Source organism: Suncus etruscus, chromosome 8 (assembly GCF_024139225.1).
Source record: "Suncus etruscus isolate mSunEtr1 chromosome 8, mSunEtr1.pri.cur, whole genome shotgun sequence".
In the NCBI taxonomy this organism is placed as follows: Eukaryota; Metazoa; Chordata; class Mammalia; order Eulipotyphla; family Soricidae; genus Suncus; species Suncus etruscus.
The window spans coordinates 10123521-10138942 of NC_064855.1; the positions used below are offsets into that span (position 1 = coordinate 10123521).

Sequence of the window (15422 nt, forward strand, 5' to 3'; positions counted from 1 at the left end):
AAGGGAGGAAAGAAGGTGTGGAGATTCAGGGGGCATGCACATGCACACACGAACCCGGGTTCTTTCACAACCTACCTTTCTTCGCTTGAACAACAGAAATCCTCCTCCACTGAGGGAGACCCCAGAAACTGCCCAATCCTGGAAGAGAGAGCCCAGGGGCTGATGCCCTTCCTCATCCTCACTGCTTGGGCTGGACTCCTACAGTGAGCCAGTGCCCCCATTGGGATCAAGGGAGCTTTTGGGCTCAGTCCACACCCTACCCTGTTGGACCCCCTTGGCTGCTCCACTTCCTCGCTAACCTGACAACAGTTTTTAGGGCTTCACTAGACTGTCAGGCTCCTCCAGGTCCCCTCACTCCAGTGACATTGCACTTTGACCTCTTAGCTCTGGGATCTGGTTAGTTAACATTGGCGTCTGAAGGGTGGGCAGCAGAGAGGAGAGAAGGGTCTGCTCACACCTGCCTCTGCGAGGCGCCTTTTAGGTTCTGCACCCCAACTCTGTTTGCACCTCAACCAGGTGCTCAGGTCCTGCTGCATATGAACCCCAACCCTGGCAGGACTGAATCTACCCGAGTCCAACATCTAGATGTCCTGCAACCTAAGAGTCCTGCATTTTGGGGTGAGGTCTGGCCAAACTCAGGGTACCAGGACACAGAAAGGTGGGGTAATGCAGAAGCCCGGGAGGGTGTTTCTTGGGGTAACCTGTGTGCAGAGCTAGGGGTGCACTCTGGGAGCTGCTAGAGGCGCTGGAAAAGAGTCGGAGCTTGAAGACCAGGCCGAGGTGACGTGAGCCCCGCGCGCGCCCGGGGACGGGTGCCCGACGCGCGTCTCCGAGCCTTGCGCGCTCGCTCGGTCGGGCTTGGAGGGGCGGGCGGATCGCGGGGAGCTGGAGCCGCGGAGCTGCGGGGGGCTGGCTGCTGGCTCTGTGCGACCTCCGACCGAGGCCGTGGACGTGGATGGGGGTGTCCCGCTGAACCCCGAGAGCCGCCGCATCTGCCTAGGACCCGGACAGGTGCTGTCACCGGGGATCACCAGCTTGGGGACAGATGCTATGTCCAGGGTGGGCTGGGACAGGGTGGGGCGAAGGCGATGGGGATTTGAGGGGGTCCCTACTGGTCGGAGGGGACAGTGGGAGCGGGGTTCACTCCTCCCAGACGCCCCCCGAGCGGTCAGATCGCCCTCCCACCCAGCCTTGCCAAGGAACGCGGGGTGCGGGGTATTGGCAACCCAGGGAGCGTACCCCGGAGACCAGGCCTGCGCCTTTTGGGGCTGGAGCTGCTGAGGGGCACCTTGTCCCGGGACTCCTCCACACACTTCCCAACCTGCTCTGCTGCCCCCCACCAGCACCCCTAAGTTGACCCTGAGACCCACCCGTGCGCGCCCAGAACCGTGCATTCCCGCAGCAGCGCGCGCGCAGGGGCCAGGTCGGAGGAAGGACGCTCGTGGGGTGGGGTGAGATGGGGGGAAAAGGAGGTGCAGCGCAGGGTGCTGCCCTGTCCTCTCTCGGGCTCGGCCCTTCCTTCCTGAGGGACACCCCGGAGCCCCCTGCCCACCAGGCCCCATCAGGCCTGGCCCCAGATGGAGTGAGCGCGCGGCCTGTGCGGGATGTATCCAGGCTTCCCCAGCCCCAGCCATTGTGCTGCTGGCGGGCGCCTTTCTTTTTCCCCCAACAGGGGAGTGAGTGGGGGAGCAGGGAGAGAGGGGGATGTGAGATGAGGGTGAATGCAGGGGCAGAAGGAGGGGGGAATGTGAGAACACAAGACTGGCTGGAATACTCAGAGGCCAGGGCAAGACTCAATCCAGCTGCAAAGCGGGTGGGAATTTGGGCACGGCTGGCTTTTGTGGTGGAGATGTGGTACGTTGGTGGCAGATTTAAGGGAGGGCTTGGGGGGGGGACTATCAAATCATAGCAGTTGATCTATGGGCCCAATGATGGGAAGAAGAGGAGGTGGAAGGGGGCACTCTGCGGTGCCCGGCTTGGCTCAGAGGAGGGTGAATGAAAGCACTGCTCTGCTCAGCAAAGCTGGCGCCGGGCATCTGTGGGCATCTGTGGGCATCTGTGGGCACCAGCACTGTAGCCCTGAATCGCAGCTGGAGGAGCATCGTTAACACAGCACTACTGCGTGGCCTGCTGGGTTTCTGCTAAGCTCCAGCCCCTCTTTTTCTATTCCAAAATGACATCATTTTCTGGGAGGCAGAAATAAAAGGAATCGACCCTGGGACATAATCAAACTATCAGTCCTGCACCATTTTTTGTGATGAGGGGATAAAAATAAAGACTAACTGCTTCTCCCAGGGTCCCTTGGTGCTGCCATTCATCCTTCCCGCATTTGGAAAGAATCTGCTAGGAACCCTGGCTTCTTAGGACAAGCTTTGGAGGACAGGGACATCCCGTGTGAGCTGTGAGTGGACCTCTCATTTGGAACTGGGGGGAGCAAAGGCTGTCCATGTACCCCCCAGCAGAGGGGAGCAAGTAAGCGGGCTAAGGGCTAGAGAGAAGGGGGTGCCCTTTCAGAAAGAGCTGTCCACCCCTTGCCCCATGACCCACCGGCCAGAACCTCTGCAGCTACAGACACTGGACTGGCCTCTGCCAGAGCACCAGAGTTTCTGCAGATGCTGGGACAGTGACTTTTGTTTCCCACCTCAAGTGTTTGGTTCCTGGGTCCTTTCCTCTGCCTGGTCATTCATGCAGAGTCCTCTTGGCTCCCTTAGAGGGACCTGGGAAGAGAAATGGATGAAATGGGGCTGCAGGGCATGTTTCAAAGGATTCCACGCTGAGCCCTGGAGCTGTGATTTCTCCTCCTCCTCCTCCTTCTTTACCTTCTCTGCCTCTTTTCCTCCTCCTCCTCCTCCTCCTCCTCCTCCTCCTCTTCTTCTTCTTCTTCTTCTTCTCCTCCTCCTCCTCCTTGTCCTCCTCCTTCTCCTTCTTCTCCTTCTCCTTCTTCTTCTTCTTCTTCTTCTTCTTCTTCTTCTTCTTCTTCTTCTTCTTCTTCTTCTTCATCTTCTTCTTCTTCTCCTCCTCCTCCTGCTCCTCCTCCTCCTCCTCCTCCTTCTTCTTCTTCTTCTTCTTCTCCTCCTCTTCCTCCTCCTCCTTCTTCTTTTTTCTTCTCCTTCTCCTTCTCCTTCTCCTTCTCCTCCTCCTCCTCCTCCTCCTCCTCCTCCTCCTCCTCCTCCTCCTCCTTCTTCTTCTTCTCTTCTTCTTCTTCTTCTTCTTCTTCTTCTTCTTCTTCTTCTTCTTCTTCTTCTTCTTCTTCTTCTTCTTCTTCTTCTTCTTCTTCTTCTCTGTAATCTTTCCCTAAATCTGTTTGTTTGTAACACACACTTCCCCCTGCACATGCTCCTGATTCCATCTCTGTCTTGGGTCTGGCTTTCTTCTTGCTAATTAACAATATACTAGATGTAGTCAGTTCAAATCAGTACTGACATGGACATCACTTTTTCACTGCTGCACCTTGTCCCCCATCCAAACTCCCCCACCTCCAAAAAAGAGCACAAATGTAGAAGAAGAGGAACATCTGGAACACTTGCTGTTAGCTTTCAAGACTGTCAGAAATGGGGGCTGCTTTGACAGACTTTGGCGAAACAAACTGGCAATCACTCAGGGATGCTTCATTTCAGAGAAGATACATTGTGTTGGGGACAGTTCTCTCATAGAGCATAATTTCTCTCCACTTGGAGCATGCTCACCCCAACATTTCTGTAAAACTGCTCCAACCTTACCTCCCCAATATTTCTGCAAAATTGCTCCAACCTTACCTCCCTAAAATCAGTGACATTTACTGAACACTGTATTCCACATATGGACTACAAGTACCACACTTGGTACTTCCAAGCCTGTCCATTTACTTTACAGACAGCCTTCAGGGGCTGGAGTGATATAGCACAGTGGTAGGCCATTTGTCTTCACACAGATGACCTGGGATGGACTTGGGTTGGGTCCCCGGCATCCCACATGGTCTTCTAAGTCTGCTAGGAGCGATTTCTTTTTTTTTTTTTTTTTTTTTTTTGGTTTTTGGGCCACACCCAGCGATGCTCAGGGGTTACTCCTGGCTGTCTGCTCAGAAATAGCTCCTGGCAGGCACGGGGGACCATATGGGACACCGGGATTCGAACCAACCACCTTTGGTCCTGGATCAGCTACTTGCAAGGCAAACTCCACTGTGCCATCTCTCCGGGCCCAAGGAGCGATTTCTAAGCTCTGAGCCAGGAGTAACTCCTGAGTGCTGCCGGGTATGGCCCAAAAATCAAAACAGAAAATGAAAAACATAAACAGACTTCATAGTTAATACCTTTACAGCTGGAAATAGAGGCACCAAAAGACTCATTGTGCCCAAAATCTCCTGTCCAGAAGTGCCAGCAACAGCAGGAGGGCACCTGGATTTGAGCTTCTTTCCTTTTTTTTTTTTTTCTCTCTCTGAATTTAGAGGCCTCTAGGGATTTTAGACTGCTGAGGCAGTCTGGGGGGCTGGCCTTGTAGGGCTGGGTCTCGTGGATACCAGGCACATGTCCCAGCCTAGATTTCAGGTTCTTACACGTGTCTCAGCATCCTGACTCAGTGGATACAGATCCTGCACTGTAAAACCTGATGATGAGGCTGGAGCAATAGTATAGCAGGGAGGGCCTTGCCTTGAATAAGGCCCTTCTGAGTTGAATCCCAGGTGTCCTATATGGTCCCCCCAAGCATGGCCTGAAGTGATTTCTGAGTGTAGAGCCAGGAGAAAGCCCTGAGTATAGCTGGGTGTGGTCCCAAATTAAATCAAACAAAAGCAAAACAAAACAAATCCACCTTCTTGATGGTGTTGTGTTTCTTAATGTTTTCTAAAAGCACCTACTAATGTTTTCTAAATGCAAGGGGAATTTCTAATCTTTGTTCGCTGCCCAGCTTTGGCAATTTGAAGAAATGAATGGGATCCTTTTCTGGTGATTTTGGGTCCACCAGCTATGCTCAAAGCTTGCTCCTGTCTCTGTATTCTGGGGTCATTCCTGGTTGGGTTCAAGGGACTATATATGGTGCCAGAGATTAAACGTGGGTCAGCTGTCTACAAGGCAAGTGCCATAGCCACTGTACTGTCTCTCTAGCCCCATACCCAATTTAAATCCCTAGCATTGCAGGGAGTGGCACCTAGAGAACAGAGCTGGGAGGGAGTATTTCCTAAGAACCACCAGCTGGGGCTCCCCTACCACCCCTTATATAAAAATAAACATATTATTAAAATATATTCATACAATTGTAATGATGGAGTGAACATGTTTTTTTAAATGAATATCCTGATATATCAGCACTGTGCCAATGCCTTTATTTTACCAGCAAGGGAGAGTGTCAGGAACCACAATTCTTGCCTCTGCACATTCTTTACATGATGCTTTACAAGGTTCTGTAAAGATGACATTCTCAGAAATGCAAGATGTTTAGTCTTGGGCCCGGAGAGATAGCACAGTGGCGTTTGCCTTGCAAGCAGCCGATCCAGGACCAAAGGTGGTTGGTTCGAATTCCGGTGTCCCATATGGTCCCCAGTGCCTGCCAGGAGCTATTTCTGAGCAGACAGCCAGGAGTCACCCCTGAGCACCGCCGGGTGTGGCCCAAAAACAAAAACAAAAACAAAAACAAAACAAAAAAAAAAGATGTTTAGTCTTTCGAGATAATGTCATGCCGCCTTTGTAAACCATGAATGGTCAAAACATATTCTGATATGATGGTTACCTAGTTCACGCCAGTGTGCTGATCTGGGGTCTCTCCTGGCCTGTCCTTTACCTCAATTTGAGTTTTGGCTTAGTGGGTAGAGATGGTGAATGGAGCTCCCAGGGCAAAACATCCATTTTTTTTTTCTTTGCAGTTTGGCTTCCCTTGAGCAATAGTTCTACTTTGAGCATTGAACTGGATCAATAATAATGCAGATAGGAGAGAAACACGGCTGGGGTGGATGCTGACTATGTGAGCGGAGATGGGGTCTATGCCTTGTGAAGGGCGGCAGGGCAAGGCAGGACAGCATGGCTGCTGTCAGCAGCGCACCTTGGTCAGCTGCCAGAGTGTGTGTATGGGAGGGACAGACAGGTTGCCAGGCGGGTGTCTGTGCCCTCAAAGAATCGCATAAAACTGGGGGAGGGCAATGTATAAAGAGGATGGGGGTCCCATAGCAGTTGGGGGCTGAGTGTCTTGGGGCCTGTGCCATTGGTAGGAACATCTCTGCAGGCAATAGGCCATGTGGTCCAGTTCTCTAGATCACTAATGCTGCTAGCATTAGATCTGGGGGGTGATCATAGGACCTGGTGTGAAGGGGGAGGGCTCTTTCCGTCAGTTCACTTAAGAGGCAGTTTTTCTGGGGTTCAGAGTGACTGTCGTTCTGGAATGAGGGAGGTAGATCAGATAAATTGGGGGGCTTCTACTCTGGCTCAGGGGCTCCCTGTTGGGTCTTGGAACTGTTCGGTGACTGTTGTGGCCCGATGAGGATAGTCACACCCAGGGCCTTAAATTACTGCCTCAAGGCCAGGTTCCTTTCAGAATATCCATTCTGTCAAATTGTGGAAGATGGGAGTGGGGAGGGATTTACAGGCAGGGATGCAATTGCTAGAAGGAACTAAAATCCTGGGGCAGGCATGATTCTGTAGTGGGTGGGGCACTGGCCTTGCACTTGGTCCACCCAGTTTGATCCCTGACATCCCAGACTTGGGCGATCCTGCCAGGAGCCAATCCTAAGCAATGCTGGCTGCGGCCCCCAAACCAGATAAAATTAAAAATAAAGTAAGTGAAATTCCGGACAGCAGGGAGCTCAGCTTTTGTTTGTTTTCATTTTGTTTTGTTTTGGGGCCACACCTGGTGGTGCTCAGGGTTTACTCCTGGGATGTCAGGATTGAACCGGGGTCTGCCCCGGGTCAGCTGTGTGCAAGCCAAACATCCTACCTCTGTTCTATTGCTCCGGCCCCAGCAGGGAGCTCAAGTTGGGGAGTATATGCAGACCCTGAGTTCCACTGTGGATCTCAGGGGCCACTTAGCAACCTTGATACCCAACCCCCACCGGGATTCGCCATGAAGGCTTCCGAGTAGCCCTGTGTGTGCTCTATTAAGAACCTTTGGGGTGGGCCCGGAGAGATAGTACAGCGGTGTTTGCCTTACAAGCAGCCGATCCAGGACCAAAGGTGGTTGGTTCGAATCCCGGTGTCCCATATGGTCCCCGTGCCTGCCAGGAGCTATTTCTGAGCAGACAGCCAGGAGTGACCCCTGAGCAATGCCGGGTGTAGCCCAAAAACCAAAAAAAAAAAAAAAAAAAAAAACCCAATATATATATTTCATGGGGCCGGCGAGGTGGCGCTAGAGGTAAGGTGTCTGCCTTGCAAGCACTAGCCAAGGAAAGGACCGCAGTTCGATTCCCCCGGCGTCCCATATGGTCCCCTCAAGCCAGGGGCAATTTCTGAGCTCGTAGCCAGGAGTAACCCCTGAGCATCTAACGGGTGTGGCACCCCCCAAAAAAAAAACCAAAAAAAAAAAAAAAAAAAAAAGAACCTTTGGGGCCAGAGTGATGGCGCAGTGGTAGGTCATTGCCTTGCACGTGTATGACCCAGAACTGACCATGGTTCGATCCCCCAACGTCCCATATGGTCCCCCAAGCCAGGAGCGATTTCTGAGTGCATAGCCAGGAGTACCCCTGAGCATCACCGGGTATGGCCCAAAATAATAATAATAATAATAATAATAATAATAATAATAATAAAACCTTTTATTTATTGGGACCAGAAAAATAGCAATGCAATAGGGCATTTGCCATGCATGCAGCCAGAACAGACCTGGGTTCAATTCCCGGTATCCCATATGGTCCCCCAAGCCTATCAGGAGTGATTTCTGAGTGTAGAGCCAGGAGTAACCCCTGAGCACCACTGGGTGTGCCCCCCGAAAAAAAAAAAAAAGAACCTTTTATTTCAGTCGTAAATCACACTAGTGGAATCTATTAAAAACCGAATGCAACTTTATGTTCTTGCAGATGAACTTGTGTTGTTGGATGTGTTCAGGGCCAGTCCAGGAGTTATTTTTGAGCTATGTACCTCTGTACTCAAGGCTTACTCCTGCCTCTATGCTCAGGGGTTACTTTTTGCCAAAAGTTTTTGGGGGACCCTATGAAGGGGATCATGAATTGAACCAGAGTCATCCTTGTGCAAGGCAAGTGCTTTACCAGTTGTACTATCTCTGTGGCTTAGGTCGAGTTTTTATTATTTCATAATAATACATGGTCTTTTGTTTGTTTTTGGCCACACCAGTGGTGCTCAGGGTTTACTGAGATTGCTGGCTCTGTGTTCAGAAATTGCCCTTAGCAGGTTTGGTGGACCCTATGGGATGCCAGGAATTGAACCCAGGTCGGCTGTCACTGCGTGCAAGGCAAACGCCCTACCTCTGTGCTATCATCTGGCCATGCATAATAAAACATGTTTTTACAAAAATATGTTTCAGTTTTCAGAACATGTGGCTAATAAGGTGGATTAAGATCACCATAACAGCTGTAATAATAATAATAACCAGGGGATGGAGAGATAGCATGGAGGTAAGGCATTTGCCTTGCATGCTGAAGGATGGTGGTTAGAATCCTAGCATCCTATACGGTCCCCTGAGCATTCCAGGAGCAATTTCTGAGCACAGTGCCAGGAGTAACCTTTGAGCGCTGTTGGGTGTAACCCAAAAAAAACAAAACAAAACAAAAATAATAATAATCAAAGCAATAAAACACCAATTGGACACTTTGGCATTGAAGTTGTGACAGGAACTGTTCCAAACACTTGGCAGATATAATTAACCCCTTCCACCCTGCTCTTTGGGGTGAGTCTTGTCAGCCCTTCCGTCCTGCGATGAGGTAGCCTTTGGCCAAGAGGCTTCTTAGCTTGGGGGTAGTGTCGCGGTAGAGGGGTTGGAAGCCATTGACCACACTGCAAAATTTCAGAACACATAGTGACCAAAATTGGCTTCACATTCCATTCTGAATCCCATTGTGAACAGAGGTGTAGCTCACCCCTACTGCGTTTCTTGGATGAAAAGGGACCACTTGGGGGGGGGGTAGTCGAAGGAGTCAGGACCTACTTACTACCAGCCTGGTGTGGGGAACAAGGGAAGGTGTGACCCCAAAGATGCTTCAGTTGGCTTCAGCCCCAGGATTCTGTCTCTTTGGGTGCCTTGGCTGCAATGTACAGAGGAGGCCCTGGAGCAAGGCCTGAGGAAACTCAGGGTCTGTGATTAGAGGGTCCCAACACTCGGGGCGGGAAGCAGAGCTTTACCACCTTGTCTACTTCTAGAGCCAAGAACCCTGAGAGCTGCGCTGGGTACCAGCATGGAGGCCCCGCTGGTGAGTCTGGATGAGGAGTTCGAGGACCTTCGGCCCTGGGGCACAGAGGAGCGGGAGGAGAAGCCACGATGCTTCTATGGCTCGTCACCCCATCACCTCGAGGACCCCTCGCTCTCCGAGCTGGAGAATTTCTCCTCTGAGATCATCAGCTTCAAGTCCATGGAGGACCTGGTGAACGAGTTTGATGAGAAACTCAACGTCTGCTTTCGGAACTACAACGCCAAGACGGAGAACCTGGCACCTGTCAAGAACCAGGTCCAGATCCAGGAGGACGAGGACACGCTGCAAGATGAGGAGTAAGGCCGGGTCAGGACTGGGAGGGCCCCCTGTGGGGTTTGTGGGGGCATTGTCTCCTGCAGAGTCTTCCTGAGCGTAGCTCCTATTCCCATAGATTTTAGCAAGCAGAAAGGTTTTCTCAGGCATGAAATCTAATTTGAGGTATAGGACCAGTTGGAAGGTCAGTTGTCAGCTTTTGACAACACCAGTAAGGATGAGGGTCAGGGCAACAGAACAGAGGGGAAGGCACTTCTTGCATGCAGCATGCTTGGATTCAGTCTTCAGTACCAGAGGTGGGCCCCAGAGTCCCTCCAGGCGTGATCCCTGAGCAAAGGCCAGGAGTGAGCCCTAAGCACAGGATGAGGCCCCCAAAACCAAATATGGCAATGATTTGCCCGAATATGAGACACCTGATGGTTTTGTTTTTTTCTTTTTTGGTTTTTTGGGCCACACCCATTTGATGCTCAGGGATTACTCCTGGCTAAGTGCTCAGAAATTGCCCCTGTCTTGGGGGAACCCTATGGGACACCGGGGGATCCAACCGTGGTCCATTCCTTGGCTAGCACTTGCAAGGCTGACACCTTACCTCTAGCGCCACCTCGCCGGCCCCACCTGACAGTTTTTAACAGTAGCCAAAAGAGGGGAGTTGAGGGGGCCGGAGAGATAGCATGGAGGCAAGGCATTTGCCTTGCATGCAGAAGGATGGTGGTTCGAATCTCAGCATCCTATATGGTGCCCGGAGACTGCCAGAAGCAGTTTCTGAACATAGAGCCAGGGGTAAACCTTAAACACTGCTGAGTGTGACCCAAGAAAACAAACAAATGGGCCCGGAGAGATAGCACAGCGGTGTTTGCCTTGCAAGCAGCCGATCCAGGACCAAAGGTGGTTGGTTCGAATCCCGGTGTCCCATATAGTCCCCCGTGCCTGCCAGGAGCTATTTCTGAGCAGACAGCCAGGAGTAACCCCTGAGCACTGCCGGGTGTGGCCCAAAAACCAAAAAAAAAAAAAAAAAAAAAAAAAAAGAAGAAGAAAACAAACAAAACAAAACAAAACAAAAAAAAAAAAAGAAAGAGGGGAGTTGATAAATTAAAAAAAAATTTATTAGGACCTGAGTTTGAATCTTGGCATCCCATATAGTCCTCTGAGCCAGGAGTAACCCCTGAGCATCACCAGGTATGGCCCAAAAACCAAAAAAGAAGAATGGTGTTTGAGTATTTCATATTTTTTAAATATGAATTTCTTTCTTCCTTGCTTTCCCGTCTTCCATCCTACCCTCCTTTTGGGTTTTGGGGTTGAACCTGGAGGTATTTGAGGGAACTACTTTTGACTCTGAGCTTAGGCATTGCTCCCAGTAGTGCTTAGGGGACCATGTGGTTCCAGGGTTCGAACTAGAGTCAGCTGCATTCAAAGCAATTGACCTTTTAGTCTATCTCTCTGACCTCAAATGAATTTTGGGGGGTTTGTTTTTGGGCCACACCCAGTGGTGCTCAGGGGTTAATATTGGCTCTGCATTCAGAGGTTGTTTCTGGCGATGCTCAGAGGACCATATGGGATACTGGGAATTGAATCTGGATTGGCTGCGTGCAGGACAAATGCTCTACCTGCTTACTATTGCTTGGGCCCCCAACATAAATTTTTTGCTTGCGAGGCGGATTAAGATGGCTGCCTTAATGGAACTTAGGAGCAACTACAATTTTAGTCTAGCTCTCTGTTTCTCTCTTTTAGTGGCTCTCTCTCACAGTGGCTTTCTCTTTCAGTGGCTCTCTCTCTCAGTGGCAAGCCCAACTAATAGTATCCAGGGCTTACTCTAGGACCTGAACTCAGGGATCACTCCTGACGGGGCTTGGGGAACCATATGGTATACTGAGGATCAAATCCAGGTTGGCCACATGTAAGGGAAGTAACTGAGCTTCTGTACAACCTCTCTGGTTTCTCTCCTTCTGGGTGACTGGGAAGGGTGGCTGATCAGTCCATGGTAAGAGGCAAGAGGAGTGGCCAAGAGGATTGGCCTGAGTGTATGGGGAGCTAATGACTAAGTCTGTAGCTCTGTGACTGTGGGACTCCATATTTGCCAGTGTTGCCATTCCACCCCACCATCTAATGCAGCACTTGGTGTGTTGGTGACATTTTTTGTTTGTTTGTTTTCTTTTGGTCACACCCGGCAGCGCTCAGGGGTTACTCCTGACTCTGCTCAGAAATCACTCCTGTTAGGCTCGGGGGACCATATGGGATTCAAGGCAAATGCTTTACCTCCATGCTATCTCTCCGGCCCCATGTCAGTAACATTTTTGAGCAGACTGTTGATTATTGAATGAACAGGATAAGCAATAGTAGTAAGCCTTGTAGGCCCTTAACAAGCATTTTTAGACCCTTCTCCTTTTTCTTTTTGAATAATTGCCCCCCATATGTTCATTGGGAACTTTCCACTGACATAACCAGTGAGACCCAGAGCTTCAATTTAATTTCCAATTTCTAATGGCTCCTTTTTGAGATTCAGAGTCTAGGATAATTTGTTCAGCTCCTTGAAGGATAAAAAGAAAAAAAATAAAAAGACTTTGGGGCTTTATTCTACAGAGTATTTTTCACCAAGTTCATTGCTGCAGGCAATGAACTAGAAACCCAAAGACTATGAATTCTAATTGTCATACTCCTGCTAACTCACTGTGTGACCTTGGGCAAGTCACTTAACTCTATTTGACTGCACAGGTCCTCATCTTGGAAGCCTCCAGAGCTCAATCTTGATGAAGTGGAGCTAAGGACCGGCGGGGACCACATTTCGTCCCCAGCACTCACCCAGGCAGTGCTTGCAAAATGACGTTTTAAGATGCATCCCATTCTTTTCACTTCCAACAAATCATTTCTCGGCTGTCTCCTGTGCCCGCCTGCCCCCGCCTCATTACGGATGGAGACCCAGCAAGCCGACGGTCCCCTGCCTCCTGGAGCGCATTAGTAGAGGCCACTCAAAGTTAATCGCCGTCACTCGGGATTATGGGGTTTCTTGGCGTGATTCCTTTTTTGCTGCCTTGCCTGCCTCATTGCCTGCCTCAGCAAAAAAAAAAAAAGATTGGTTCCTTCCTTCCCAAGATCAAGTGTGATTGGGGACAGTGCAGGAGGAATGAAGGGACTGACAGAGGCCTCTCTTGCCCTGCACTGTAATTCAAGCTTTACAGTTTTAAATAAAAATCTGAGTGAAATCACACTTTGTTAGACAGACTCCCAGCCAGATGGTTCAACTGTTAAACTCCAAGAAGGTTAAGAGAAAGAGAGTGTAGGGCTTAGCCTGAGAGCTATCTCCATAGCCATACTCCAGATCTGCCAGGGATGCACTTAGCTTTAATGGTGAGAGGGGTCATTTATTCACACTGGGTCAAGAAAAAATGTGTTGGGTAGATTTGGACCAAACAATGGACTCTTCAAAGCCAAGGAGAGCAATGAAATTCTTGGCCAAATGAAACTCGTTCAAGGTGGCACAGATCCTAAAGCAAGCATGGCAATGTCCTTGGAAGCTCTGATTTCTTTAGTTCTTGCTTCGAAATAGTTCATTGGAAGGGAGCTGTCAGAGTGTGGAAGATCTAGGAGTTCAAAACAGCAGATTTGAATCTGTATTACTTGTTTGGATTTTTTCTTTTTTTGTCTGGTTTTTGGTTCACACTCGACTGCGTTCAGGGGTTGCTCCTGGCTCTGAATTCAGGAATGGCTTTGGACAAGGTAGGGGGACCATATTTGTCCATCCTGGATTGGCTGCATGCAAGGCAAATGCCCTATCACTGTGCTATCTCTCCAGCTCCTGGATTTTTTTTTCATGTTTTCCTTATATTTTCTACATATTTATTTCAGGTTTGGGAGCAACACCTTGCAGAACACAGGACTACTCCTGGTTCTGTAGTGAGGGAATCACCCCTGGCAGTGCTCAGAAAACCAGCGACATATGGTGTTGGGGATTGAACCTGGGTTGGACTGAACCAGTGCCGTACTAGCTGTCCTCTCTCCATTTATAGTTTCTCTTCTGAAATTTAAAAGAATATTCTAGGGCCAGAGCGGTGGCACGAGCAGTAAGGCATCTGCCTTGCATGCTCTAGCCTAGGATGAACCGCAGTTTGATACCCCAGCGTCTCATATGGTCCTCCGAGCCAGGAGCGATTTCTGAGCACATAGTCAGGAGTAATTCCTGAGCGTCGCCAGGTGTGGCCCATAAACCAAAACAACAACAACAACAAAATCTAAATCTCTTCTCTGTCTTAGTGTAACTTTCTTTCCTTTGTCATAATATTGGATCTGGGATCACAAGGAGATAGTACAGTGGGGAGGGCTTCTTCTTAGCATGTAGTAGACCAGGGTTCGATCCCGGCATCCCATATGGTCCCCTGAGCCCACCAGAATTGATCCCTGAGTGAGAGCTTCTCTGCTCCTCTGGGTGGGATTTAGAATTTGGGAGATTATTTTGATAGGCTTTCCTTAAGGACTGGAATAACTGCTCTGGAGCCTCTTTGCCTGCAGCATCCCCAGAGGGACACTGAGGCAGCCTGGTGACTTTTTCTGCATCCAGGTCCAGCTCTCTCTCATCTCAGTGCTGTAGGGAGTGCAAGAGGCACCCACAAGGGTTTGGAACCGTGCCTGGCTCCAGCAGTGCTGGTCAGTTGCTCTGTTCTTACTGGACAGTAAGTGATGGCCAAGAGATGAGCGTGAGCTTTCCTTTAAGGCTGGCCACTGGAGCACTCACTTTCTGGGCTGGAGCACAGACTGTGTACATGGAAGAGCTGATTTTAGGCCCCAGCAATTAACATTCACCTGAGCACCTCAGAGAGTGACCCAGAGTGAGAAGTCATTCTTGAGCATCACTTGGTTGTGACCCCCAAACCAAAGAACTATTATTGATGCTTCCTTTCTATCAGAAAGCTAGAGTGAAGATGAAAGATAATCTGGGGGTGACCTGAAGCCCCTAGGAAGAAATGGTTAGGGAACTGGCATTAAAAATCTTGAATTGAAGCCGGAAAGATAGCATGGAGGTAAAGGGTTCGCCTTGCATGCAGAAGGACGGTAGTTCAAATCCTGACATCCCATATAGTCCCCCGAGCCTGCCTGGAATGGTAGAGCCAGGAGTAACCCGTGAGCGCTGCCAGGTGTGATCCAAAAACAAACAAACAAAAAAAAAAACGACAAAAAATCTTGAATCAGGGGTGAAGGAGATAGTATAGTGGGGTGGCTTGCATGTGGCTGACCTGAGTTTGATCTCTGGCATCCCATTTGATTCCTCAAGTTGCCTGGAGCGATCCATGAGCACCTCTGGGTGTGGCCCCAAAACAAGCAAACAAATTTTAGAATTGGAAGTGAACCCCAAGAAGTGAGTAAAGACTCAAGGAGGGAGAGACGGCTCTTCTTAGTGACTTAACATCCCCACCTATCCTTTCTGAGGGGATCATTCCCAGGTCACTGGGAATACATAGCCACTCCAAGGCCCCCCCCCCCCATCTGCCCCACCTAGGTGAATGCGAGAATCTCTTGCTCACTGAATTAAGTGGTTTTACTGCTCTCGGGACAAGCCTAAAGGTCTGCAGGCAGGGTCATCAGATAAGAAAGTGAGCACAGACATACTGAGAGGTCGAGAAGTCGAAGCTACATGGCTGTGATCTTCTCATGGGAGGTGCCAATGCCGGCCAGTCACACTGGTCTCAGATTTAAAGCACCTAGGAGACCCAACTTTGGGCCCAGGTTAGGCAGGCACTAAGAGGCCTGACAGAGATGGGCTTAACAGCTTGCTTAGGAAGCAACTCTGAAACGCTGCTGAATACCGCAAATCAATACCGGACTTCAAGGCCCTTTCCTGGTG

At 50.0% G+C, this 15422-nt stretch overlaps 1 protein-coding gene across 1 annotated transcript in view; it reads left to right on the plus strand.

Annotated features, from left to right (window-relative positions):
• Window positions 1-835: 835 nt before the first annotated feature.
• The window catches only part of FEZ1 (fasciculation and elongation protein zeta 1), a 37535-nt gene continuing 22948 nt past the window's right edge, over window positions 836-15422 (plus strand). Inside the window, exons 1-2 of the mRNA XM_049778571.1 lie at window positions 836-1011; window positions 9270-9615. Coding sequence (XP_049634528.1) covers window positions 9305-9615 — 311 coding nt within the window. The 5' untranslated portion in view covers window positions 836-1011; window positions 9270-9304. The remainder of the gene's footprint in view (window positions 1012-9269; window positions 9616-15422) is intronic.